The sequence below is a fragment of the Bubalus kerabau genome, chromosome 3 (genome assembly GCF_029407905.1).
Source record: "Bubalus kerabau isolate K-KA32 ecotype Philippines breed swamp buffalo chromosome 3, PCC_UOA_SB_1v2, whole genome shotgun sequence".
NCBI classification, from domain to species: Eukaryota; Metazoa; Chordata; class Mammalia; order Artiodactyla; family Bovidae; genus Bubalus; species Bubalus kerabau.
Genome location: NC_073626.1, coordinates 106,655,982 through 106,683,926, shown reverse-complemented (window position 1 = coordinate 106,683,926; position 27,945 = coordinate 106,655,982). Strand labels below are relative to the sequence as shown.

The following is a 27,945-nucleotide window of genomic DNA, read 5'->3' as shown; positions in this document are numbered from 1 at the left end:
AGTGAAGTCAGGCCTTTTTCACAGAAATGGCCCTGAGATGAAGGTTTGTGGAGGGATGGAGAGAGAACAAGTCTTCTTCCTCTTGCCTCCATGCATGGAGACTAGGTCGGCCCACTTAGACCAGATACAGAGTCCTCTAGAGGTCAACTGGTGCTCCAATGGGCTCCGAGAACAGAGGCCCCACTGCTATGCAGTAGTGTTCCTTTGCCTCGCTTTATTCTCTGTCTCAGATTTCCCTTGGCTTGGGGTGTCTGGAAGAATGCAGAGTTTAGTATTTGTGAGCACTCTGTCCTTCCATATGCTTTCCCTTTTTTCCTTACATCACTAAATTCCCACTCTCCCTAATTTTAATATAAAACCAAGGAGGCTTCAATTGTGAGAATAAGCATTGTTTTATTTTAAAGCCTCCACGTAGAAGATGGGGCTTTAATTTCTTTTTAAGAGTCCCATGTTGATTCAGGCAAGGGACTACCATTAATAAAACCACATCCTAATGTTTCAATGGTATTGCAGCTCTCCACAGTCCTCACGCAAGCAAACATTTCTTTGATTCCAGTGGGATTTTTTTCCTGTGCAAATGCTACAAGCTTCTGTATTTTATTGAGTAAAAGGGGTGGGGATACTTGTTATACACCTAAGTGTTCATCACTTTGCCGACAAAGGTCTGTATAGTCAAAGCTATGGTTTTTCCCGGTAGTGATACAGACGTGAGAGCTGGATCATAAAGAAGGCTGAGCGCTGAAGAATTGATGCTTTCGAACTGCAGTGCTGGAAAAGACTCTTGAGAGTCCCTAAACCAGTCAGTCCTAAAGGAAATCAACCCTGAGGGACTGATGTTGAAGCTGAAGCTCCAATACTTTGGCCACCAGATGCAAAGAGCCAACTCTTTGGAAAAGACCCTGATGCTTGGAAAGACTGAGGACAGGAGGAGAAGGGGACAATAGAGGATGATATGGTTGGATGGCAACACCGAATCAATTGAACATGAGTTTGAACAAACTCTGGAAGAAGGACAGGGAACTCTGGCATGCTGCATGCAGTTCATGGGGTTGCAAAGAGTCGGACACAACTTAGCACTTTCTACAAAACAGAGTACAAATAGCATTTTTCAGGAATACTTTACTCACACTAATCACTAAGAATTTAATTATTTTTTTCAGCTCTTGTTTCTATTCATAAATTATGCCTATATTCTATTTTTTGCATCTTGGGCTTCTTACGTGTGCTATGCATGCCTCACCTGTTTCCTCCATTGACTCTAGCCACTTCAAAGATTGAATCTTGTTAACTGTCACGGTAATTGTTGTAATTTATTCATTCCACATTTATTGAGCACCCACAATGGCTAGGTACTATGAGGATAGAATCCTTCTTCTGAAAGTCGTAAGTTCTATTTCCACACAATAAAGCATAAGGAGTAGATTAAATGTTATGGCAGGTGTTTTTCTGAAATCTAAAATTGTTTCTGCTTGTGTCACATTCTCTGTTTTGCCAAAGCCAATCCCTGCCCTTACTTTCCTTCTTTAAGTTGAAATTTAAGAAAGAAAAAAAATTCAAGTACGCAGAACTTTACAATTCAAAAACAGTCACAATTTTATTTAAACTCCAGTGGGTCTTTTTGCTTTCTCTCTCTCCATAGGATAGTGGCCAGAGCATCCAAGAACCTCATGTCCACACACAGCTTAGGGATTGTGTTTGGACCCACCCTTCTGCGAGCGGAAAACGAGACCGGGAACATGGCTGTGCACATGGTGTACCAGAACCAGATCGCCGAGCTCATGCTGAGTGCCTACGACCAGATCTTCAGTTGACTGACAGACGAGGCGAGCTACTGAGTGTGTTCACATCTGTCTCGATGCCTAATATTTTTACATTTCTGTAAACATATTTCTGAAATATTTTTTTCCTTTCAAGCGACAGATGCCTCATTTTGTGAAAACTTAATGATGATTTTGTGTTTAAGTTCCAAACATTTGAATAAAATAGTTGACAATATTTGCCTATATGTCTTCTACATTAACCCCTTCACTGCTATGCCTTCCAGCACTTCTAGGCATACATTATGGATGCTCGACGCTGTAAAATACTATGCAGAGGACACAGCATATCCAAAAATAGCCTTAATGAGACTCTTGGGCATTGCACATGTGCTTATGTATGTGCAGATATGCGAGTGAGTGTGAATGTGACTGAGAGTACCAGTATGTGTCCACACAGGTGAACCTCTTCATTACCCTGGCTGCCTCAGGCCTGTGTTCAAACACCCCTGGGTACACAAGCAGAACTAAAAGAGGGGGCAAGACACAAATGAATAATTTTTAAATAGAACAGAAGAAATCAGGATTTCAACCAAAATAGACATACCTCATCTTTCAAGGACACTTTTATAAGTGTAAATCTAGCCCAGCCATCCTTGGTGCTAGATGCTGAAATTTACAAATACATGTAGAATGGCAATTTTTCTGAAGACAAATGACAGTTCAAAACATTTGCCACTGGATATGTTTTTTACATATACTATTTGCAGTCCCATAAACATACTGTCTTATAAACTAGAAGCAAAATTAGTGCCTTGCAATTTTGATCTTTATATTATACAGGAACTGCATGCCTGCTCATTTTTAATGTTAACATCCATTTTGAATCTTCATCAAACTGTATATCTTCCTTTTTTTCCCTGGCTATGTCATTTTATGTAGAATTTTTATTATGCTTCTGAGGATGTTTTATTGGTGAATTATATTAAATCCATCTAGAAAGAACTTTTTAAAAAAAAAAGTTGTTTTTTTTTAATATGCCCCAAAGATTACTTGACTAGACTTGGATGGCTTTATCCATTTGATGGTTAGCTTCAGTTGTCATGGATAAACAAAAGGGTAACTGTCTAGAATATATCAAACATTGTTTTATTTTGAAAACTATGTTCTAGCTGAACACATCTCATACTGGTTTTGTGAAAGTATTCTGCTGATAAAAATGTAGACTTATGTTTGACAGCTTTTTAATCAAATTCAAATGGAATAAATAAAACTAATCCAGTGTGATAAAGAGTAAGTCTAATTATTGATTTGTTCTTAAAATGAAAAATAAAGCATGTAAATAAAATGCATGAAGCACAGACCCAAGAACAAACACTTAGAGCAATAAGGAGCTCAGAGGCCTGGGCTGTCTGCATGGATGGGGTGTACAGTGGAGGAGAGAAACTTCTCAATAGAAAGCCAGATGTTCACACAGCTCCCACATCCACCGCACTGCCTGAGGAAGGAGAGGCTTCTCTCACCCCTGTTGAATGTCTTCCTTTTGGCAATGGCGCCAGTAAGTCAGCATATGCCCAAAAACACGAGTGACCACAACAAATGCTGAAGTGTGGTTTCATCGAGTGGGATGTATACAAATACCACAAAGCCAAGGAAAGTCACATGAGACAGAACCTCATGATCTAAAGTCACTGGTAACAGTGAGCTGACAGACTTGCCAGCTTCAAGCTCTTCTTTTATTCCACGTTGTGCTTATGTCTTTCAGGAAAACATGGAGACATGAAACGAGTCTCTGGCATTCAAGTGCTCATTTCCATGGCATTCCATATTCTCAATGAGGTCTCCTCCAAGAATTTCATTACTTCTTCTTAATTATTTTTGAAGCGGGAAGGACTAGGTTTAGTAGTCCCAGTGTTAAAATCTCATTCCTTCCTGTGTCCATATTTAAAGTAATTCTGGAGCCAGAGAGAAGCAGCACTAAGAGCCAAAGAGAAGAGGCATTATCTGCTTGGAGCAAGGACCCACAGCCCCTCGCCTCTGCCACCTTCCAGATTTACAATCTTCAAAAGCAGCAGCTTCTTGATTTCCAATCTGATGGGATTTAGCCTAATTTAAACCCCAGCTGTGTCCTGTGCCTGCTAAGGGCATTTAATCAGAGACTAAGTTTGCTCTCTGGGAGAAGACCATTCCAAGGTGCTGAGCCAAAGTGCCCTTCTGACTTATACACACTAAAGGTATAAAAAGAGTTACACTGAAAGGTCATTAGATCCCATAACATCTCAGAGACAGCACCGGTGTTCCTATCAACTGTTCCAAGTTTAAAAGCCAAGATTGTAGGTATACTGGGTTGCCTCAATAAGGGGTTCGATTTTATAAAAACTGACCAACATTTTCCATCATGAAGACCTTAAAAGATGGTGAGCATTTCTTAAGCACCTTATCTGAGCCAGGTGCAAGTTTAGACTCTACTGATCAAATACAAAGTAAGGCAAATATTAATACACCCAGCAGTTTCATAGCCCAGTAAGGGAGACAGTTCGACACCAGATTAGGGACTCAGCCATCTTGGTAACCATGTTGCCCCAGGCTTCAGCACCTCTACAGAGAGATGTTCAAAAAGTATATTTTCCAGTTGATTTGATCAAAAAGTATTTTTGAATGAATGAACAGAAGTTAGTACAGAGATATTAGGAAGTTCAGTAGTTGACAGAGAACCAAAATGCAAATTGTGCCTAGGGTAGTCAGGTGAAGCTTCACTAGGAAGATAACCCTTTCCGTCTAATCTTGATCAACTGAATAAAATTAATCCCTCCCCCAATGTAGATGACATACTAGCAAGCAGGGGTGGCATGAGGAGACAGCTGAAAGACCTAACATCCCCAAGGAAAAGTGAGAAGCTCATGGTGATGCACATGCCTAAAAATTTTGGAGAACAGAATTGGAGTCAGACATAGGATATAATGGGCATCCCCCATGGCTCAGTGGTAAAGAATCCACCTGAAGTGCTGGAGCCTCAGGAGATTCAGGTTGGATCCCTGTCAGGAAGATCCCCTATAAGAGAAAATGGCAACCCATTCCAGTATTCTTGCCTGGAGAATCCCATGGATGGAGGAGCCCTGTGGGCTACAGTCCATAGACTCACAAAGAGTTGGACGCGACTGAGCACACAGGCATAGGGCATAATAAAATATTTAGATTTTATCCTGTTGGCAGCAGAGATCCAATGGAAGCTGTAAAATGAGAAACTTTGTTTCTTAGAGAATCTCTAAATTCATCAGTGGGCAGAAGAAACAAAGGACACTGGCATTTCTCATGTTTGTGTATACGTGTATGTGTGTACACCTCTTAACATTTTCCAGGAATGCAAGAGATAATCTTATATTCTCAGAAGCATTTACATATTATGATGAGCAAATATTTTAAAGAAATTATAACCTTAACATAACAGAACTCTAAAACAAGGTTCCTGGAGATGGTATTTTTTTTTCCATCCTATATGTTATGAGTCTGACTTTACTTAGTATATGACATATGACAGGATCACCATGCCACAGCTAGTAATTGAAAGCCATATGATAGTTCTCTCTATCCAATTAGAAAACAAAGGATCCAATTAAGAAAAATTAGAAAAGCTGTTAAAAGGGAACAATCACTTGCCAATGGTGCTGTCCTTATAGTTTAACACAGCTAGAAATTGACCTGTACTTCTCTTTTCCACATTTATTTTTTGTGAATTATAAGTTAATCACCCTGTCAATTCCTAATTAAAAGGCCCTGCAAAGATTTTCATCCAAAAGGACTGTCACTAAGAGTTCTGGGTCAAATTGCTCTGTTGTCAAAAAGAAATAAAACCAAAACAATATCAACTCTCTCCTGGGAAATTCAAATCGCAATACGAAAAAGCAACAACTACAAGAAAAAAAGAAAACTTTCTTCAAACATAATAATCACATATTATTTCCTCAATTAAAATGTATCATCTGAAATTTAGATGAGTCTTTTTCTTAAAGCAAGGCTGCTTACTAGGGCCAGCCAATAATGTAAGTGATTTGCAAAGAGCAGACTTAAGGTATTAGGAAGTAGTAACACCAGAGGAGGGCTTCCCTGGTGACTCTGAGGGTAAAGAATCTGCCTAAGATGGTAACAATAACCCTGTATGTGAGACACCAAAAAAGACACTGATGTACAGAACAGTCTTTTGGACTCTGTGGGAGAGGGAGAGGGTGGGATGATTTGGGAGAATGGCATTGAAACACGTATAATATCATATAAGAAACGAATCACCAGTCCGGGTTCGATGCAGGATACAGGATGCTTGGGGCTTGTGCACTGGGATGACCCAGAGGGATGGTATGGGGAGGGAGGTGGGAGAGGGGATTCAGGATTGGGAACACATGTACACCCGTGGCGGATTCGTGTTGATTTATGGCAAAACCAATACAATATTGTAATTAGTCTCCAATTAAAATAAATAAATTTAAATAATAATAATAATTTAAATTTAAAAAAAAAAGAATCTGCCTGCAATGTAAGAGACTAGGGTTCAATCCCAAATTGGGAAGATCCCCTGGAGAAGAAAATGCAACCCACTCCAGTATTCTTACCTGGAAAATCCCATGGACAGAGGAGCCTGGCGGGCTACAATCCATAGGGTCACAAAGATTCCAACACAACTTAGTGACTAAAGAGTGACAACACCTGGGGAAAACTCAAGCTGGACCCCTGGACAGAAGGGCTGACTTCTCAGCTCAAGCTGATGTTGCTTACGTGGGCACACAGACACCACGCTACCAGACCTTCAGATCTTTCATGAAAAGCCAGAAACTTATGTGAAAATTGATTTTTAAGGGCACCTAACAAAGCATACCTAAGCTGACTCAGCCCAGGGACTTCCACTTTTTTCCAACACAGTGTTGTTAAACCTTGTGATGTTGTAAAGCCAGCTCCCCAGAAAAAATGGTAGCATATGAAGCAAACAGTGGGGATATGTAAATAAGCCATAGCAATGGATTAGAGCAGAAAATGAGCAGGCTAAGAAATAAGCACTTAGGAGAACTTGCTATTTAGGTCCTGGGCAAATTATTTACTTCTTCTGTGTCCAGATGTTTCCATTTTTTAAAAAAAATTATTTCTTTACTTTATTCTTGGATATGCTGGGTCTTCGTTGCCTCATAGCTTTTTCTCTAGTTGCAGTGAGCAGGCACTACTCCAGTTGTGGGGCGTAGGCTTCTCATTGCGGTGGGTTCTCTTGTTGAGAAGCACAGCCTCGAGGGCACTGAGGGCTTCAGTAGTTGCAGCGCCTGGGCTCTGCAGCCCAGGCTCAGTGGTTGTGGTGCACAGGCTTAGTTGCTCCTCTGCGTGTGGGGTCTTCCCAGATCAGGGGTCAAACCCGTGTCCCCTGCCTTGGCAGGTGGATTCTTTGCCACTGAGCCACCAGGAAAGACCTCAGTTTCTCAATTTATAAATTAGAATTGTACTTGTCTTATCTCTCTTAAGACTGTCTAATGGAATTATGTAAAGGATATAAAACAGGTAATACACCATGGAATTAGAAGGTGTCCCTCCTGGAGACAGATGATGTATTTCCAGCTTATTGAGTAACAATTAACAATGTAATCTTCTGAAAATGATGAGAAGAAAAGTTGGGACCAGACTCCAAAAAGCCTACACATGATGGCATACACAAGAGGTTTTATATTAAGTCCATAGTCAATTTTGAGACCCTGAAAGTTTGTTTAGCAGCAAAGTGACTTTAGCAGAGCTATAAAGATTTTCCTGGCAACTATATGAAGTAGACCTTGGAGCTGGAAGAAATTATAGGCATCACTGACAGAAGATAATTGCCATAGTACTATTAACACAGATCTGAATTCAGACAGTGGCAAAAGCTATGGAAATCAACATTAAGGAGTATCATCCAACTGCATTTCTGAGTTTCACCTGCTGCTGCTGCTGCTGCTGCTAAGTCACTTCAGTAGTGTCCGACTCTGTGCGATCCCATAGATGGCAGCCCACTAGGCTTCTCTGTCCCTGGGATTCTCCAGGCAAGAATACTAGAGTGGGTTGCCATTTCCTTCTCCAATGCATGAAAGTGAAAAGTGAAAGTGAAATCGCTCAGTCGTGCCCAACTCTTAGCGACCCCATGGACTGCAGCCTACCAGAATCCTCCGTCCCTAGGATTTTCCAGGCAAGAGTACTGGAGTGAGTTGCGGTTGCCTTCTCCGGAGTTTCACCTACCACCTCTGAATTATGACTGCTCCATGCAAAGAGTCCTGGGACATAGGACTCTCATAGCAGGCCCCTTTCCACTGGAATTTTTCTGGGCCTGGGGTTGGGGTGATACTGATATCCTGACAATAATTTGACACTTGACAGTAATGTCTTAAGATATTTGGACCAACTTATACCCAAGTCCGGAGAAGGCAATGGCATCCCACTCCAGCACTCTTGCCTGGCAAATCCCATGGACAGAGGAGCCTGGTAGGCTGCAATCCATGGGGTCGCTAAGAGTCGGACACAACTGAGCGACTTCACTTTCACTTTTCCCTTTCATGCATTGGAGAAGGAAATGGCAACCCACTCCAGTATTCTTGCCTGGAGAATCCCAGGGACGGGGGAGCCTGGTGAGCTGCCATCTATGGGGTCGCACAGAGTCGGACATGACTGAAGCGACTTAGCAGCAGCAGCAGCATACTCAAGTCAAAGGAACATGCATGTGACCATCTTCTGCCTCCAGTATGATCCCCAGATAATCATCAGGTCATTTCTATCTCATCTGCTCTGATTTCTCCCTCTCTTATCTCCAGGTGATGCCGCCTCCCTGGTCACCCAGAGGACCACCAAAAGAAACTCATTCTGGAATGACTGATTTTTGATTAGCTAACATGTCTTGAGTGCTTGTTAAGGAAATGCACTGTATAAATATAGCTGTATTTTATCTTCATAACTCTACGGAAGGAGGTACAATTATTATTCCTGATTTATACTTCAGAGAATTGAGGGGAAAAATAATGAAGTTACCCAAATTCATGAAGTTAGTGTCAGGTTAGTATTTGAATCTAAATCAGTATGGCTTCAGAGGCCCCTGCCTTAATTACTATACCATAGGTTCACTCAGTCAGGGAAAAAAAAAATGATGAATGTAAACAAATAGACACCCTAAATATTTACACCCCAGATGTGTGTACCTGGTAACTCCCCTGTTAAAACACTTGGTAAGAGTTTCACTTTCATACTAATTTCCATGAAAGAACAAGAGGGATATTATATATTTCCCCAAATACAGAGTACCTTTGTTGTTATGAGTAGATGGCTAAATCTCAATTTTGTTATCGCTATTATAACTTTAATATTCATGTATTATTTCATTTTCCTACATTGTACTGACCATGTCACTACATTATGGAAAGGAGGGCATGGAAGCCCCTTAGCCCACATTTTTGAAAGTACTTTGCATGGCTTCTACTCTACATTACATCATATTATCCTGTGTTGGATTGTATTTGTCAATGTCCTGTTATCATCCATCATATCATACTGCCTAATATCATATTGAAATTAAATCTGACCCTTTAGGAGTCCTGTGCAACATTAAAAAAAAAAAAATGGGTCCTCAACAGTCTTCCTCTTAGATACAATTGAAAAAGAGGCAGGCATCAAAACATGCCGCCGGAGAGCAATCCCGAATCATCCAAATGATGAGCATACAGTGAACATCTTGCACCAAAAAGATGACAATTTTCTGTAGCAGTGTTGTCAAAATGAAAATGTCTAGCTGTCTTGGTGAGAGACCTGGCGGGAAGATACACACACATACACACACACACACACACACACACACACACATATCCCTTGTAGACTCATCCAGCTGATTTTTGCTATCTTATGCTTGAAGTGAAGACTTCAGGGTCTATGAAATTCTTAAGCCATCAGCTGGATTCTACAGAAGGCTCCTCACTGAATTAGGAGAGTGTTAGGAAAGCAGTGAGGAAGAGAGGTAACACTACGCCCAGAGTTGGTGCTCAGGGTACACTTGTTGGATGAGTGAACCAAGACAAGCACCCAGAACATAAGCAACATTAAATACAACTATGATCCACCACTGTGTTTCTTATCAACTAGATATCACAAGTTAAATGTAGTCCCAACTCACCAGTGTCTGTACTGACTCCTAGTCCCACTTGTAAGGGACCATCAAATAGACACGCCTTCAGCTGCCTCTCTTGAAGTCTAAATGCATAAGAAATACTTCTTTCCAAAAGCACAGCAGCAGAGGATCAATGTGTTTGCTCACCTGACTCATACAAATCTACTGTGTATGCAAATTCTGTTTGGGATCTGGAAAAGTCCTGTTTGGATCTGGAAAAGTCCAGGCATCCAGAATACCCAGCCCCATCTTCCACTCACCTTCTCTGCTCTGCCAAATATAGGGTTTATGTGTCAGATAAATGCTAGAGACTACTGACTTTTTGACCCATGTATGAAAATCTCAAAAGCCAAGAAATCTGGCAAATACAAAGCATCGGCCTGAAAAATCCACACTTTCCTCTGGCACCATTTAAGCTGACAAGTTTATTTGAGACAGGCACACTCACATTTGAAGAGCAGGACTTGTGCTAACCATTCTCACATCACTAGCAAAGTGTGTTCTGAGTCCATATTGCACAGCATGCTTGAAGAAGTGTGGATTTTTCCACATCATTTGGTGACATTTTGCACAGTTTCATTTCTGCTCTGTATTGCTAGACCCTACCTTTTTTTCCCTCGCAAATACTCCACTAATGGGATTCCCTTCAATATTCAGATTCTTTCCTCTGCTTCAGCATCTATTTGTACTGCGAGTGCACAAATCTGTCATGATGTGCCCCTCAGTCAAAGGCAAGCCTCCTTGATTGAAAGGAAAATGATAGAGGTGCTCCGCTGCTGAGGAGAGTCAGGGGACCTCGGGCCAGCCTATGAGGGGATGAAGAGATGCGTTAGAATTCCAGGGAGAGGTCAATGAGGAAGACTCCAGGGAACGATGGTCTAGCTGGAGGTGCCCGTTCCTAACGCCTCTTCCCAAGTCCAGGTGAAAGGCAGCTTTTAAGTGGCAGGTGAAAGGCAGCTTTTAAGTGGGAGGGGGTGAAGAAGACAATTGAAACCAAAATTGTTTTGAGCTCACCATTTTTCTAGCTATCAGTTCTGAGGTCACAGTCACTAAAACTGGAAACTTAAAAATGACTTCAAAAAGGCAAACGCTAACTAGATTTCACAGTGGATTTCATTTTACTTGGCTTTACAGAAAGAATGCAGGTATTAAATAGACTGTTTCCTGTATACAATAAGGTTAATTAGTAGTGAGGGATGGAAAATCAGTGTAGACATAACTCTTTTCGACAGGTATCAAAAATAATCCCCTGATCCCTACAGACCCCAGCTGCATTGAAAGAGGAACAATATAAAAGATTCTTTAAGCACAAAATTTGCAAACATTCTCCAGGTGTCCGCAGCACCCGCGCAATAGGCCCTGAGCCCCTGTGCATGGGCTGCTCCGCAAGCCCTTCCGCTGCAGTAACTTAAAGGCGCAGCTACTCACGCTGAATTTTGAGGCTCAGCATAAAGGCTCTGCTTACAAAGCGGCTGGGATCGCAGACGGAGACAGGAGAACAAAAAGAAGAATATATTGCGGCCTGAATGGGACTTCCCTAAGCTCCTTATCAATAAGGTTAATAAGGGTCTATGCAATTTACTGATCACTAAGATGGAACAAGCCTCCTTGCGCTCCAAATCTCCACGTTGGCGCCGGCTTTTAATACTTTTCACAGCCAATCACATAAAAGCACCTTTGCCCCGCACCCCAGAGAATAAACTCTGGTTCACCATCCTGGCCTGCATAAAATCGTTGGTCCGTTATTACACTTCTACCTGCCCTAGTTAAGCAGATTAACAGTTATTTCCTAGAATTCGATCAATGAGGTTCTTTGTAATTGAAGCTGGAGTACTCAGATATGTCTTTTTTAAAAAATGCATTTCTGAAAAACGAATTTCTTTTTTCTCTGGTTTAATTTTGTTATCCTCAATCGTATGCATGATACAAAAAAAAAATATTCCAAACTTCTATCTCCTCTATAAAATACATGTCATATCAAAAAGGTGACAAGAGGGGGGAAAAGTAATTAGTGAGTTCACAGAGTTCAGTAGAAAAGTTAAAATGGAGTAACACATTACTTTTTATGTTAAGATTTCACAAGACAAATCTTGCCTGTGTTTTAATTGCATGTGACCCTGGCAGTCCTACTCTGAAATGAAGTGCCGTAAAATTAAAGATGACAGACGCTCAAAACAAGTCTTGTGATCTTGATTAGACTACAAAGACCACACTCTCTCTCTGCTGCAACTCAGATATCATGGACTGTTTTATTTGGGGAATTGCTTCATTAATGCCTTCTTTGACTAGACATGTTTATTATTTAAAAAAAAATACTGAATATGGTGATATCTTGCATAACTAAATAATTCCCTTAAAGCAAGTTATAAATGAAGAATGTTTAAATACCCCTAAAACCTAATTTTTATAGATACTTACACATAAATATATATGTATGTGTGTGTGTGTGTGTGTGTGTGCGTGTGTGTGTGTATGGATGTGGGTGAGTAGATGTAGATGTATATATTATATATCCATCTTTGATATGTGTATTACCTATTCTAACCTACAATTCTCTATTATAGCCTGAGAAGCAGAGCAGTTAATGTGTCATATTTCCTTATATGTTCCCAGGTCAACCGAATGTGTGGAACTATACATTATCCTACAAAAACCATTTCTGAGAAACTCTGTCAGAATTTTAAACTCTCTGAGCGTTGTCTAAGTAGAGGATTGGATTTGACTCACACCTATATTTCAAAATGATCACCAGATCATTCAACCTAAATTACATAAGCCATGGTATAGATGCTTTTACACCTCACTTCTTCCTAGTTCAACGAAAGCAGGAAATTCAGGGGCAAGTCCTCACGGCATTAGACTCTGTCAGCTCTGTGTTCCCTCAGGCCAGCTCAAGTCCTGCTTTTGTCTCAAGTCCTCTGGGTCAGGGCTTCATTCTTACTATGAGGAGGTCAGATTAGTGTTCATCTCTAGGACTGCCTACCTTCTAAATCTCTATGATTCTCTTACTTTGTCCGATTTCAAGAACACTATTTTAAATTCATATATTTTGTATTAGGAAACAAAAGGATTTATGCTGGTTATATGGGTGTTCTATCAACAGGGATTATATAGATTCAGCCTAGAATCAAAGATTGGTTTCTAGAGTTCATTTTTTTATTGTTCACCTGTAATTCCAGAAAAGTCTGTATACACATTCTGCTTCCATTTCTTTAAATTTGAAATCCATATTGCAATTTCTCCCCTACCTAACATCAGGGCTCCTGTGAGAATAAAATATGATAACATATATTAAAGACTCTTTTAAAAATATGTGAAACAAGGCTTCTTAATCAGTAGTGTTTTTAGTATAATTATTCAATCAGTGGTCTTCAGTGTACACAAAAGGCTTTTTCACATGAAAGCCAAATAGTCCTTTAACCTATATATAATACTGTGTTTTCAAACAGCCTACATACTTGCCTTTAAAATAAAATCTGTGTCCCTGTAGAATTTCTCAAGACTAAGGTCAAAAACCATCAGGTGCAGGATATGTTGTATCTCTCACATGAGAGATTTAATTCACCAGAAGAAGGAGGGATTACAAACATTGGAAAGCATTTATTAGAATCCAGTTGAGCATAGTGTGGAGAAGTTGTGCTCCACTAAGAGAACTGGAGTTATACTCCCTGTCTCTCTCCAACCTGCCTCTGTCTCTATGTTTATGTTTCTCTGCCTCTCTTGTTTTTTTCTATCTCTGTGCTTCTCCTCTGTCTCTCTCTATTCCTGATGCTCATTCTCACACCCAGGGCAGGCATCTTAACCTAAAATTCATGGTTCCCGGGATCCCTGGGCTGCAACTGATACTTGAACTCTTAGAACTTTCAGGCTAGATTGTGTGCATTTCACTCCACTTAAAGTCTGAAATTTTCCTTATATTTTCAATGAAGTCTGTGATCTGGATTTACTGTTCTAGATTCGCTTTCCAGCATAACAATACTATTATCTTGCATCTGAATTAAACTACGAGTGGGTCAAGTCAGATCCTAAGGTCTACCAGGCTCTGAGTACTCCATGGATTTCTGTCTGATTACCTGACAGGACAGGACAGGATGAGCCAAGGAGTGAAATATAGATCCAACAAAATCAGTTAGTACACATTGAAAGATGATGATGCAATCCTTAGAGGATCTCCTATTTTCAATTGATGAAACTAGTAAATAGAAGCACCCATGAAATCAGGATACTTTGCCTGTTAGTCAATGAAAGATATTTAGGATTTTAAGATAAATCCAGTAGTAACACAAATAGTCCATTCTCACAATGCCCGCTTTTAAACTGTGCCAGACACATGTCCTATGCCTGCGTGGTACTTCTACACATTAGCTGCCACAAACCAAAGGGAATGTCTTTGCTTTTAATAGGATTACATAGAACCCAGTCACAAACAGGAAGACTAGCCTTAATCGGAGTAACTGGCCAGTAATTTGGATGTTTAACTAAATGATTGGCTGCCAAATTGACAGGTCATCCACACTGAACTAGCCACTATTCCATGAATTTTCATGACCGGGATCACAATGGTTCATTTGCATGTGTGAAATTCTGCTGTGAAGCTGGCTTTTGAACTGGCTAGCTCAGCCAAAGATATGTTTCCCAGTGCCATGCATTAGTACCCTAGAAATACCATCACTTGGGGGTAGCATAGATCTTCCCAAATCCTGCTATTAGAACACCATCTACACCTACAACTGCTAATCAGCATAACAACTGGGATGTAAGGAATACAGGGGGAAAGTGGACTATCAGAAAATGAAAATTAACACCAAAATGAGCATTTGGATGGGGAAAGAAAAGTTTCAGAGAAGCAATAGAAGTTTGGGGTTTGCCCAGGACAATTACTAAGAGCAACTTCCTACCCAGCGAGCATTCAGTGACTATTGAGGCATCATTGTTATGATTATTAACAAGTAGCTGTTAACCACCTATTACAATACAATGGGACAGACAGGAAACCGATAAACACAAGCCCCAGAAAATAAAAGTATTTCCCATAAAGGATTTACGGTCTAGTTATGGGCTTCCCTTGTGGCTCAGCTGGTAAATAATCCACCTGCAATGCAGGAGACGTGGGTTCGATTCCTGGGTTGGGAAGATCCCCTGGAGAGGGGAAAGGCTACCCACTCCAGTATTCTGGCCTGGAGAATTGCACGGACTGTATAGTCCACGGGGTCACAAAGAGTCAGACACGACTGAGCAACTTTCACTTTCACTTCACTTTCACTATAGGTGAAAAAACATGAGGCCAAAAAGTAGAAATTATAGTAACCTACATTTATTACTGACTTACCATGGACCAGTTATCTTGCAACACAACTGTGATATAGCAGTATTTTGATGAATATTTCAAAGATGAGGAAATATAATGTAGATATTATCATTACCTAAGAGAGAAGAGCTAGGAAGTGGTTTTGAACTAGGTACGTCTACCTTTAGAACAAATATTCTTATTTCCTCCCATTAAAAAGGTTAAGAAGTCCAAAATATATTTACTGCCATGGTGACTCAGATAGTAAAGAATCTGCTTGCAATGCGGGAGACTTGGGTTCAATCCTTGGGTTGGGAAGATCCCCTGGAGGAGGAAATGGCAACCCACTCCAGTATTCTTTCCAGGAGAATTGCCATGGACAGAGAAGCCTGATGGACTATAGTCCACATGGTCTCAAAGAGTCAGAGATGACTGAGCAACTAACACTTTCACTTTCATAGTAGACAAACAATATATCTACTAATATAAAATTGAATAACTAAGCAAAGGAACATTTATATAATGAAGTATTTTGAAGACGTTTACAACCTATGGGGGGACTTTCCTGGTGGTCCAGTGGTGAGGGATCTGCCTTGTAATGCAGAAGCTGCAGATTCAATCCCTGGTCAGGGAACTAAGATCCCACATGCTGTGGGGCAACTAAGACCTGACACTGTCAAATAATTGGTTCCAAATAGGAAAAGGAGCACGTCAAGGCTGTATATTGTCACCCTGCTTATTTAACTTATATGCAGAGTGCATCATGAAAAACGCTGGGCTGGAAGAAGCACAAGCTGGAATCAAGATTGCTGGGAGAAATATCAATAACCTCAGATATGCAGATGACACCACCCTTATGGCAGAAAGTGAAGAGGAACTCAAAAGCCTCTTGATGAAAGTGAAAGTGGAGAGTGAAAAAGTTGGCTTAAAACTCAACATTCAGAAAATGAAGATCATGGCATCTGGTCCTATCACTTCATGGGAAATAGATGGGGAAACAGTGGAAACAGTGTCAGACTTTATTTTTGGGGGCTCCAAAATCACTGCAGATGGTGACTGCAGCCATGAAATTAAAAGACGCTTACTCCTTGGAACGAAAGTTATGACCAACCTAGATAGCATATTCAAAAGCAGAGACATTACTTTGCCAACAAAGGTTCGTCTAGTCAAGGCTATGGTTTTTCCTGTGGTCATGTATGGATGTGAGAGTTGGACTGTGAAGAAGGCTGAGCGCCAAAGAATTGATGCTTTTGAACTGTGGTGTTGGAGAAGACTCTTGCGAGTCCCTTGGACTGCAAGCAGACCCAACCAGTCCATTCCGAAGGAGATCAGCCCTGGGATTTCTTTGGAAAGAACGATGCTAAAGCTGAAACTCCAGTACTTTGGCCATCTCATGCGAAGAGTTGATTCATTGGAAAAGACTCTGATGCTGGGAGGGATTGGGGGCAGGAGGAGAAGGGGATGACAGAGGATGAGATGGCTGGATGGCATCACTGACTCCATGGACGTGAGTCTGGGTGAACTCCGGGAGTTGGTGATGGACAGGGAGGCCTGGCATGCTGCAATTCATGGGGTCACAAAGAGTTGGACACGACTGAGCAACTGAACTGAACTGAAAATAAAATTTATGTGTTTAAATACTATTGACCAGAGAAATTCTGCTAACAGAAAAGATCAAGTTATGAAATCATGGGTACAGTGTGATACCATTGTTGTTATATATCCTGTAATGTGTATGTACACACACAGCAGAATATTAGCAATGCTTATCTTTGAATTGTGAGATTATCAGTAATTAATTTTCTCCCATTGTGCCTGGCACATCCCCAAGTTTTTGCTTTGAGCATTTGTTACTTTCATAATTAGAAAAAGACCAAATACAATAAATATATATAAATGGTAACCTAAGACTCTATGTAGTAATTGGTACAAGCAATAAGATGTGAGGACTTTCAAATGACATCATATTAGACATCAGGGAGGCTCCAGGATGCCATTGGCTCTGAAAGGAAGGCAGGTGAGGAAAAACGTAGGCCTCAAGGTATGGTTGTAACATAAGCAAAGACCCAAAGGTAGAAATTGTGAAGTTGCCTTTGGGGAATAAGACTACTGTTTGGCTACAATGGAGAACTCTAACAGAGGAGGGTTCAGAGCAACAATTGACTTTACATCTTTTTTGGATCTTGTTCTAAAAGGTGGAACTAAGTAAAACTTGTATGTCTTTATGTGATAACATTTCTAGGACACAAAAGCACAGTGCACCAGACATGTCCTTTGGCTTAGAAACCCAGTTAGCAAGCCAGCTTCACAGTGGAATTTCACACATGAGAAGATAGGTAAGGGCCAAATTGGGGAATCCCTGAAACGCCAAGCAAGCAAGTTGGACTTTATCCTGAAGGCAGTGGGGAAACTCTGAAGTTTGAAGCAGGGGGGTAATGAGAAGAAAAACGTTTTAGTAAAATTAATCTGACAGCACGGGCTAAGTGGATTGGAAAGGAAACAATGACATGTCTCTTGTCATATGCTTTTTCATGTTGATATATTTTTCCTGTGAGGATTCTTTCTCAGTTAGGATTATAAACTCTTTGAGAAGAAAACCCATGTCTTAGATTCCTTTGTACCTCTAGCATTCCTGAGGATAAAGGAGGCATTAAACAGTGGATAAATTTTCCACCTTTGGCTTCAGAGAGTCCTCTGTGGAACTCCCAGTTTCTGAAAGGAGTATCCTTGACCTCGCTTAGCCTCAGTGTGGTCTTGTAAAATGGGGACAGTAACACCTACTTTGTAGGACTGTGGTGAGGATGAAATGAGACAATGAGATTTTGTGTGCAAAGCCCTTGATCAGAAGTGTGCTGTCCTTGATAACTCTTGTTCTAGCTATCACTGTTATGCCTAAAAAAGTTACCAGGACAACTTTATGGATGAAGAAAATGATGTTGATGTTTGAGTATGACTCTCTATCTTAGACACTGAGTGGAGGAATGTGAGCCAAATATACCTGAGAAGCCAATTATCCTATAGGCAAAGTTGGACACTAGAAAGATTTGAAGGGCAAAGACTGACCCAGTGAAATGGAGACATACAGAGGTCAGCAGGATCTCTGTTTGTAAGCCAGGGTAAATCTGGAGCAAGTTAAAGAGAGATAGCTGGCTGCTCTGGGCTTATACTGTGCTGTGTGTGCTCACTCATGCCTGATTTTTGCGACCCCATGGACTGTAGCCTGCCAAGCTCCTCTGTCCATGGCATTTTCTAAGCAAGAGTACTGGAATGGGTTTCCATTTCCTACTCCAGGGGATCTTCTTGACACAGGGATTGAACAAGCATTTCTTGCATCTCCTATATTGGCAGGCAGATTCTTTACCACTCTGCCACTTACTGTAATAATAAGTGACATCTGTGAGAAGCATGGGCCACCCACAAGAATAAACAATGATGTCTGGCAGCAGCTCATCCAGAGAAACCTTCCCATTTCTGCTAACTAATATTCACAGTATTCTGCTTAATTGACTATGCCAAAGCCTTTGACTGTGTGGATCACAATAAACTGTGGAAAATTCTGAAACAGATGGGAATACCAGACCACCTGACCTGCCTCTTGAGAAACCTACATGCAGGCCAGGAAGCAACAGTTAGAACTGGACATGGAACAACAGACTGGTTCCAAATAGGAAAAGGAGTACGTCAAGGCTGTATATTGTCACCCTGCTTATTTAACTTATATGCAGAGTACATCATGAGAAATGCTGGACTGGAAGAAGCACAAGCTGAAATCAAGATTGCCAGGAGAAATATCAATAACCTCAGATATGCAGATGACACCACCCTTATGGCAGAAAGTGAAGAGGAACTCAAAAGCCTCTTGATGAAAGTGAAAGAGGAGAGTGAAAAGTTGGCTTAAAGCTCAACATTCAGAAAACGAAGATCACGGCATCTGGTCCCATCACTTCATGGGAAATAGATGGGGAAACAGTATCAGACTTTATTTTGGGGGGCTCCAAAATCACTGCAGATGGTGACTGCAGCCATGAAATTAAAAGACACTTACTCTTTGGAAGGAAAGTTATGATCAACCTAGATAGCATATTCAAAAGCAGAGACATTACTTGGCCAACAAAGGTCCATCTAGTCAAGGCTATGGTTTTTCCTGTGGTCATGTATGGATGTGAGAGTTAGACTGTGAAGAAGGCTGAGTGCCAAAGAATTGATGCTTTTGAACTGTGGTGTTGGAGAAGACTCTTGAGAGTCCCTTGGACTGCAAGGAAATCCAACCAGTTCCTTCCGAAGGAGATCATCCCTGGGATTTCTTTGGAAGGAATGATGCTAAAGCTGAAACTCCAGTACTTTGGCCACCTCATGCAAAGAGTTGACTCATTGGAAAAGACTCTGATGCTGGGAGGGATTGGGGGCAGGAGGAAAAGGGGATGACAGAGGATGAGATGGCTAGATGGCATCATTGACTCAGTGGATGTGAGTCTGAGTGAACTCCGGGAGTTGGTGATAGACAGGGAGACCTGGCGTGCTGCGATTCATGGGGTCGCTAAGAGTCGGACACAACTGAGCGACTGAACTGAACTGAACCTTCCTTCACTGGAGAAGGGCATGGAAACCGACTCCAGTATTCTTGCCTGGAGAATCCCATGGACAGAGGAGCCTGGTGGGCTACAGTCCATGGGGTCACAGAGAGTTGGACACGACTGAGTGACTTGGCACAGCACCACACACCCTTCCTTCACAGTGTCTCCTCCTTGCAGTTAGAACAGGCAGACACCTCCATGGCTGAGATGAAAATGTCCTGAGCTTGTGGAGACATGACAGTCTAGTTCTTGGACAGAAAGTGCACAAGATGACTCTGGGGCTGCTCATTCTGTTGTAAGACAAGAAAGCCACCAGAGACGAGTGTGATTGTGCCAAAAAGACGCAAGAGCCAATCTGAAGAGATTCCCACTGACCTAAGATAGGATAACTTGGGCATCAAAATGTATAATAACTGCAATGGATTTAAAGATATCAAATATATTTTTTAAAAATCAAGTAAAATAAGAAACAAAAATTCACTGCTCTCCAAAACAAGATATACCTAGAAAATAGAACAATATTCTGAAAATTGATGTATAAAGGAAGCAAATCAAGTATTCTGACTCTTATATGAGTAGTATTTCAGGATAACCAAATAGCTGATGAGAAAAAAAAAATATTCACAGGTAATTTGTAGCTAAGAATGCAGAAGGAAAATTTTATACATATGCTAGATAGTATAATAAAGCTCCAAGTAGTCATTGGCTAAATTTAAGTACCAACATTTTTCTAATCTTTTCTGCAACTTTTTTCCATTGAGTATTTTAAAGCAAATCCCAGACAGCATCTCATTTCAACTGTAATTTTTTTAATAAAAACAGATACCTGAAAAGCTATTGTTACACAATTACTGCGTCCAGAAATTATGCTAAAAGTAAAATGAAACTATATTAGATAGAAGTGATTTTTCATTAATTATCTTACCTAACCATCAATGAATTTGCAGAACACTTAAGTATGAAAGATAAATCAGTTTTTATGAGCAAGACTGGGGGAAGGATTACCATGACTGACCACTACTCTCAAATGGACTTCATATCCCAAAAAACAATAGAAACTGCCAGAAATTATTCCAATACACCAAAGTTAATAGGCTCTGCTGCTAAGTTGCTGCAGTCATGTCTGACTCTGTGCGACCCCAGACACGGCAGCCCACCAGGCTCCGCCGTCCCTGGGATTCTCCAGGCAAGAACACTGGAGTGGGTTGCCATTTCCAAAATGTATAATAACTGCAATGGATTTAAAGATATCAAATATATTTTTAAAAAATCAAGTAAAATAAGAAACAAAAATTCACTGCTCTCCAAAACAAGATATACCTAGAAAATAGAACAATATTCTGAAAATTGATGTATAAAGGAAGCAAAGCAAGTATTCTGACTCTTATATGAGTAGTATTTCATACATTGCATGAAAGTGAAAAGTGAAAGTGAAGTCGCTCAGTCATGTTCGACTCTCAACGACCCCATGGACTGCAGCCTATCAGGCTCCTCCGTCCATGGGATTTTCCAGGCAAGAGTACTGGAGTGGGGTGCCATTGCCTTCTCCTAATAGGCTCTAGTGCATTTTAATTTACTTGACAATAGAGACAAGCTTTATTTACCTTTCTAAATAAATCTGAGGCCTGATAATATCCATGCTATTCCCACCACAAAATAACCATCGAGCATATCTATGAAGGAATAAAAAAGAAAGGCTACAGAAAAGATGTATATAATCCCCCAAATTTTCTGTCCTATGAGCTAATTTCTCCTTTCTATTTAGATTGTTTATTTAAAACTTCTAAAAGCAAATCCCTCCCCCAGGTAAGCACAAAAATGACTTACAGAACTGCCATCTATATCCATGAAATTGATTTTTTGTTACCTTTTAAAATCTTCAAAATCCTAAGGAAGGCTTCGAAAAAGCCTGTGGTGTTACAGTTACTGTTTCTATCACTGTTATTCTGTCCTATATATACATATATATGTTTTAAAGGCTGACATTCCAAGGAATTGAACAAAATGACATCTCAGCTGTAAATGAAATAAAACAGCCACCTATATATGTTCATGTAAAGTGTTATTTTCCATTGATTCAAGTTGATAATTTCTATACCTTAATTTAAAAAAATTTTTTTCTCTTTCTTATATTTTTCAGTTTCATGGCTACAACTTAAAAAGAAATCACACCTTTCTTGCCTGCCCTCATTATCTCTAACCTATGCTGTTTATCTGCTTTCATTACAAAAACCTCTATTTCCAATCAGCAGTGAAAGACAAAATACATTCTTCCAGAAAAAAAGCATGGTCATGTATTTCTCAGTGTCCTGATATGATTCAACACAATGGTCTGAATAACAGAATTGTTAACACACAAACTGAGAAAAAGCAGCAATATACCAGCTCTGAGACACATAGAAAGATCTTTTTTCCCTGTTTTTTTTTTTTTTATGTCATTTTGCCTGAAACTCACATAGAGTTATCATGGAGGTAAAGGGAGACAAATGAGACAACCCTTTTAAGTTAGGAAGTTTTGGATTGACATGTGTACACTTCTATATTTAAAACTGATAACCAACAAAGATCTACTCTATAGCACAGGAAACTCAGCTTGATATTATATAACAACCTAGTTGGAAAAAGAATTTGAAAAAGAATAGATACATGTATTCATAAAACTGAATCACTTTGCTATGTACCTGAAATTAACACAATATTGTTAATCAGCTCTACTCCAATATAAAATAAAAAGTTTTTAAAATTAAATAAAATATGAGAATAGAAGGAAAAAATGAAAACGTACTACTTGCAAGAGAGAAGATATTGCCCATTTTACATTCATGGGTGCAATTGCCCCAATTTGCTTTTCTCACCAGGAAGCAATAAGGCTGATTCATTTTTAAGGGAACATTGGTGAGTGGGAACTGGTACCTAGGTTGGGTACTGGAAGGTGGGCTCCAGCACCCCCAGATCAGCATGGAAAAATCCGTGGTGGGGTGTGTGAGTGAGATGAAGGACAGGGTCCCACGTGGGGGATGGATGTCAAAACTTGTCACTCACTCAAGAAATATATAGGCAGAAACACTGCTCTAGCTACTTAGAATGACAAAACAAATCTTGTCTGTTTCACAAGGCTCAGCCTTGATTAGCTCAAATCCAAAATGTTATGAGTATAGCTCTTAATAGGACTAATTTATTCCTTCAAATTTCCCCTACTTTCATTTGATATCTTTTGCCAAACTCTCTTAAGACATACATATACACATCCCCAGGTACATATATACACATATATCTGTATTACAGATACATAAATACACACATGTATAGGTGGTACATGTGACTAAAATAAAATTTCGACTCTGTTTTTACCCTGTTTTTTATCCATGAAATTCCAATTTGTAGCAGAGATGGTGGCTACTAAATAATATGACTCTCCATCTCATCTCTTAAAGATGAAGCTCAGGTCAGTTAAAATATGTCTTTCATGAAAGGGATAGATTATTGACCAAGTGCATGAATGAAAGGAAGGCAGCTTTTACATTCGAAGCAAAACTTGAAAACTCTAGAAGTTAAAGAGGCATTTATGGTCAAAAAGAAATAGGTAAAGTTGTAGAAGAGAAAATCCCCAGTTTTGGGTCAGATAAATTTAACTCTGACCTCTGTCTCCATCGTCTGTTCTGCTGGCTGCGTGGTCTGGCACAAGTCATCTCCAAATTTTTGTCTTCTCGCCTGTAAAACAGGAGTGATAATATCCACGTCAATGAGTTGCTGTGAGCATTGATGAGATACTGTACAAAGAGTCCCTAACATGTAGTATGTCCTCAATAAACGACATTTGTTATTTTTGCCACTCTTATGTCAGGAGGAAAAGAGCCAACCCTGGAGGAACAGAGGAGAGATATTTGAGTCAGCGCACAGATGTTTTCCGTCTTATTTTCACATTCCACACCACTTCAGTCTGACCCAAAAACACAGACGCCAGCCAGAAGGAAGCCCACCCAAGAATCATAAAGATAGATGCCAAATTGAATTAGTTAACCCCTGATTTAAATACAAGGACATTATATTTTATGAATCAATTCCTTAAGTACCCCACAGGCCACAGGTATAGAAAGCCCTTAACTAAGTTTATTTTTTAATGTTAAAAGTACATTAATTATAAAGAAAAATATAATAAACAAGCATCAACCCACCCAACTGCAGAATGTTAGCACTTTGTCAAATTTGCCTCAAACTTTTTAAATAAAAGGCATGAAATTTTGCAGATAAAACTGAAGTCTTTTTTGTTCCTTGCCAGAGTCCCATTCCTTTCCCATCCCAGAAGTAGCAATGATAATGAATATGGAATGGCTCTGTCCTGAAAGTCAGTGTTTTCTACTTTTACCAAGTAAGTTGCATATGTAAACAAGAGATGCCTTATGGAGTTTTACATTTTTATACATGGATACACTATGTAGTATTCTGAAACTTTTTTACTTTCATTTTGTTTTTAAGAGCTGGGCCTTCTGATTCATATAGATGTAGTTTACTTATTCAAATGCTATACAGTCATTATTTTTTTAACCAAGGCAATTCTCCTTGAAGAAGGAAAAATTAAACCAAATACTTTTTACCAGCATAATCAAGATATATGTTTACCTTTTCAGAATTACTTTCTCTCTTGCAGGCATGTCTCCTTGTACTTATGAATTGTTGATGATATTACTAATTATTCTTTCATGCAATCTATATTTATTGTGAATCTTGCATGGGAAAGGCACTATTTTAGGTGGTGAGAATACAGAAGAGATGAAATCAAACATGAGTCTCACCCTCAAGTAGCTTATTGTCTGCTAGAAGAGATAGACAACACACCATTATTCAAATAATAAGCAAAATAATCTCGGCTCATAATAAATTCTCTCAAAAAATGAAAGCAATCATATTATGAGAGTGAGAGGAGTGTGGTAAGATAGCTACTTTAATTAGCATGGTATAAGAAGGCTTTCTGAGTAATGGTTACAGTTGAATGGAAATTTCAGGAACAAACAAGAAAGAGGCACATGTGATGAGCAGGGATGAGCATTCCAGGCAAAAACAACAACAACAAAATGCATTGGTGAGCTCTCTCACTCTGTTTAAGACTCAGAACAGAGAGCAATACTATGGGAATACAGTGAAACAGGGACTGAGTATTATGTGATGACGATGCAAAAAGGAAGGATGGAGTCCTGTGAGGAATTCTAAGGAGTTCAGGTTTTCATCTAAGTGATACTGGCAGCCTGCAATCATAATAAGGGAGCTACACGATCTGATTTAGGGGTTTAACTGATCCTTGTAGATTCTGGGTAGAAAATAGATTATAAGAGTGTAAGAATGGGAGCAAGGTGACCAAGCAAGACACTGTCTCAGTAGACCAAGAAGAGATAATCATGGTGTGGACAAAGATGGTGGCAGTGAGATGGAGAAAAAGAGATTTGAAGTATCTTTGGGGGATGTAATTTTTAAAAAAATGCATTGGTAGAGTGACACTAGAAGATGAAGGTGAGGGAGAAATCAAAGAGAATTCCCAGGTCTTAGGTGCTAGGTATCAATGCCATTTATTGAAATGAGGAAGGTTGGGAAAGACAATTGTTCAGTCCAGGAAAAGTCAAGACTTCTCTCTATTAAATACATTTAGTTTGAGATGACTAGATGCTAATATATACCCAAGTAGACATCTTGAGTAGTCAGTAAGCATTCAGACCTCATGGGAGAAGTCAATACCAGAGATATAAGCATGTAGGCATCATTTAAAATTATAAGACTAGAGGAAGTTACTGAGGGAGAGCAGGCAAATGCAGATAAAACAGTACAGGATGTTTTACAGTACAGGATGGGTCCTGGGAGGACTCCAATATTTAGAGGAGTAAGAAAAAAAGAACTCATTGAAAAAAGACTGAGAATAAGTAACCAAAAAGGTAAGAATGAGTCCTGTCCTACTCCTTGAGGCCCCATGGACTATACAGTCTATGGAATTCTCTAGGCCAGAAGACTGGAGTGGATAGCCATTCCCTTCTCCAGAGGATCTTCCCAACCCAGGGATGGTCTCCCACATTGCAGGGAGATTCTTTACCAGCTGAGCCACAAGGGAAGCCCAAGAATACTGGAGTGAGTAGCCTATCCCTTCTCCCTTCTCCAGAGAATCTTCCTGACCCAAGAATTGAAATGGGGTCTCCTGCATTGCAGGCAGATTCTTTACCAGCTGACCTATCAGGGAAGCCCAATGCTTAGACAAGGAGTAAGAAAAAAGAACTCACTGGAAAAAAAAAAAAAACTGAGAATGAGTAACCAAAAAGGTAAAAAGAACCCCAGGGGAATCTGTTATCAAGAAAACTAAAGAAAGATGTATTTCATGACAAAGGTATCTTTAATGGCATGGAGAAAAATGAGGCCAGATTGAAGAGCATAGAGAGTGAATAGGAGGTGAAAACATGGACAGATAGAGCATAGATAATTTTCAGAGAAATTATGCTTTGCAGGGTGGCAGAGACATCAAGGACTAGAAGGGACTGTGTGGTCACCAGAGGTTTCTGATAACGTGGGAGAAGTTGGTGATACAAAGAGAGAAGAAGTGCAGAGAAAATTAGGTCTTTAAGAAGGTAGCAGAGGAGTGCATATATTCAGACACATTTATATGTGTGTGTATACACATATGTATGTGTATATCGCATTATATATTTTTCTTCATGTTGAAAATAAGATGGATATGTGTAGAGTTGGGCTTCTATGTTAGGTGATGGGAATGTAAGGAGTATATATCTGATTTCTTCAGTTTCTTTTTCAGGGGCTATCAGGGTCATCACTGAGAATGAGGGATTGTGGAGAGCATGTAGGATATTCTATGTGAGAAGAAATGAAGGAAAACATTTTCAAGAAAGCATAAAAAGGAGTCTCTAGGGAAATCTCACAGTGTTGAATGTAAGTTGATGAAGGCAAGAAGCTTTGAGTCATTCATTCACTGCTCTATCTCTTACTGAGAGCAGAGTGAGTATTTCATAAAAAAAAAAAAAACAACTGTGTTGATGACAAAAAAAAAAAAAGTGAATGAATAAATAGACCAAGAGAAGAGAAGATGAACGTTGGGTTATATCAGGGTTGATTTTGCCACACTAGTGTGATGGGGAAGTGTGAGCAGTGTGGTTGCAAAGCAGTGAGTACAATAATGATCTTTATATCTAGCACATATCTAACCTGGATAAACATTTTTTTTTAAATGATGATTTCTTTGGCCAGTGAATTGATGTTTTGAAGGAAAAAAATGCTTCTGTCAATGTAATATGTCAAATGAGCTAAAACATAGGAGATGTGGGCAGAAGGCTGACTAAGATTTTGGAGATGATGCAGGTGCTGGTGATGGAAAGGTCATGGAGGAATCCATTGATGAAATCAAGTGAGAAAATTATTATTAGGAGCAAGAAAATCTAGGAACTATGAAACCAAGGTGGGGAAAAGGGTCATCTGTGTGGTTATTAAAAGTCTGAAAATTATTACAGGAGAGAGAGGGGAGAAAACAGACAGTGGGGCAGGAGTGGCAGAGAACCAGAAGTATCCGGTGGTACAGGCAGATAGCTTATCCTTCACTGCATGACCTTCCAGAAATCTGGAGAGCAATGGTCTAAAGATGTCAGTGGAGGGCAAGCAGAACACACCCTCTCCTCTTGGCCCTGAGTTGGGTGAAAGTAGAGGGAAAATGTCTCTAACTGAGAGAATAGCAAGGGAATTGTCCTCAAGGAAACCAGGGTTTGGTTAAGGCAAGGAGGAGAAGAGTACATTAAGAGGAAAGATTGTCCGTTCAGGGAACATTCTTGTCACCTCTTTGGAGCTCCAGACATCCAGTGCAAGGGTATGGAGGAGGGGAAATAACTCTTAGATCAGAGGTGAGCAGAACTGAATAATAGGTAGTCAACAGGAATTTGCTGTATTACTCAAGGAACTCAAACTGGAGCTCTTTAACGACCTAGAGGGGTGGAATGGGGAGGGAAGTCAGTGGGAGGTTCAAGAGGGAGGGGAAATATGTATACCTGTGGCTGATTCATGCTGATATTTGACAGAAACCAACACAACACTGTAAAGCAATTATCCTTCAATTTAAAATAAATAAAAAAAATTTAAAAACAAAAAAATAAACTTGGACCTCTGGTGGATAGAGCCTCTTGGATGGCAGTGAATAGGGATTGG

The 27,945-nt window shown here is 39.9% G+C and overlaps 1 protein-coding gene and 1 long non-coding RNA gene across 5 annotated transcripts in view; one reads left to right on the top strand and one right to left on the bottom strand.

Annotated features, from left to right (window-relative positions):
* Window positions 1-3,723, top strand: part of ARHGAP15 (Rho GTPase activating protein 15) — a 700,001-nt gene extending 696,278 nt beyond the window's left edge. The window contains exon 14 of the mRNA XM_055572678.1: window positions 1,640-3,723. Coding sequence (XP_055428653.1) covers window positions 1,640-1,811 — 172 coding nt within the window. The 3' untranslated portion in view covers window positions 1,812-3,723. The remainder of the gene's footprint in view (window positions 1-1,639) is intronic.
* The window catches only part of LOC129646477 (uncharacterized), a 106,430-nt gene that overhangs the window by 2,279 nt on the left and 76,206 nt on the right, over window positions 1-27,945 (bottom strand). Inside the window, exons 1-4 of one of the 4 annotated variants that reach the window (XR_008711970.1) lie at window positions 27,580-27,695; window positions 24,385-24,575; window positions 23,404-23,475; window positions 10,420-10,709 (exon numbers count right to left, since the gene is read on the bottom strand). This is a non-coding gene — a long non-coding RNA (uncharacterized LOC129646477). Of the gene's footprint in view, window positions 1-10,419; window positions 10,710-23,403; window positions 23,476-24,384; window positions 24,579-27,579; window positions 27,696-27,945 lie in introns of those variants that run through there. The other 3 variants (XR_008711971.1, XR_008711972.1, XR_008711973.1) reach the window with 3 other exon arrangements.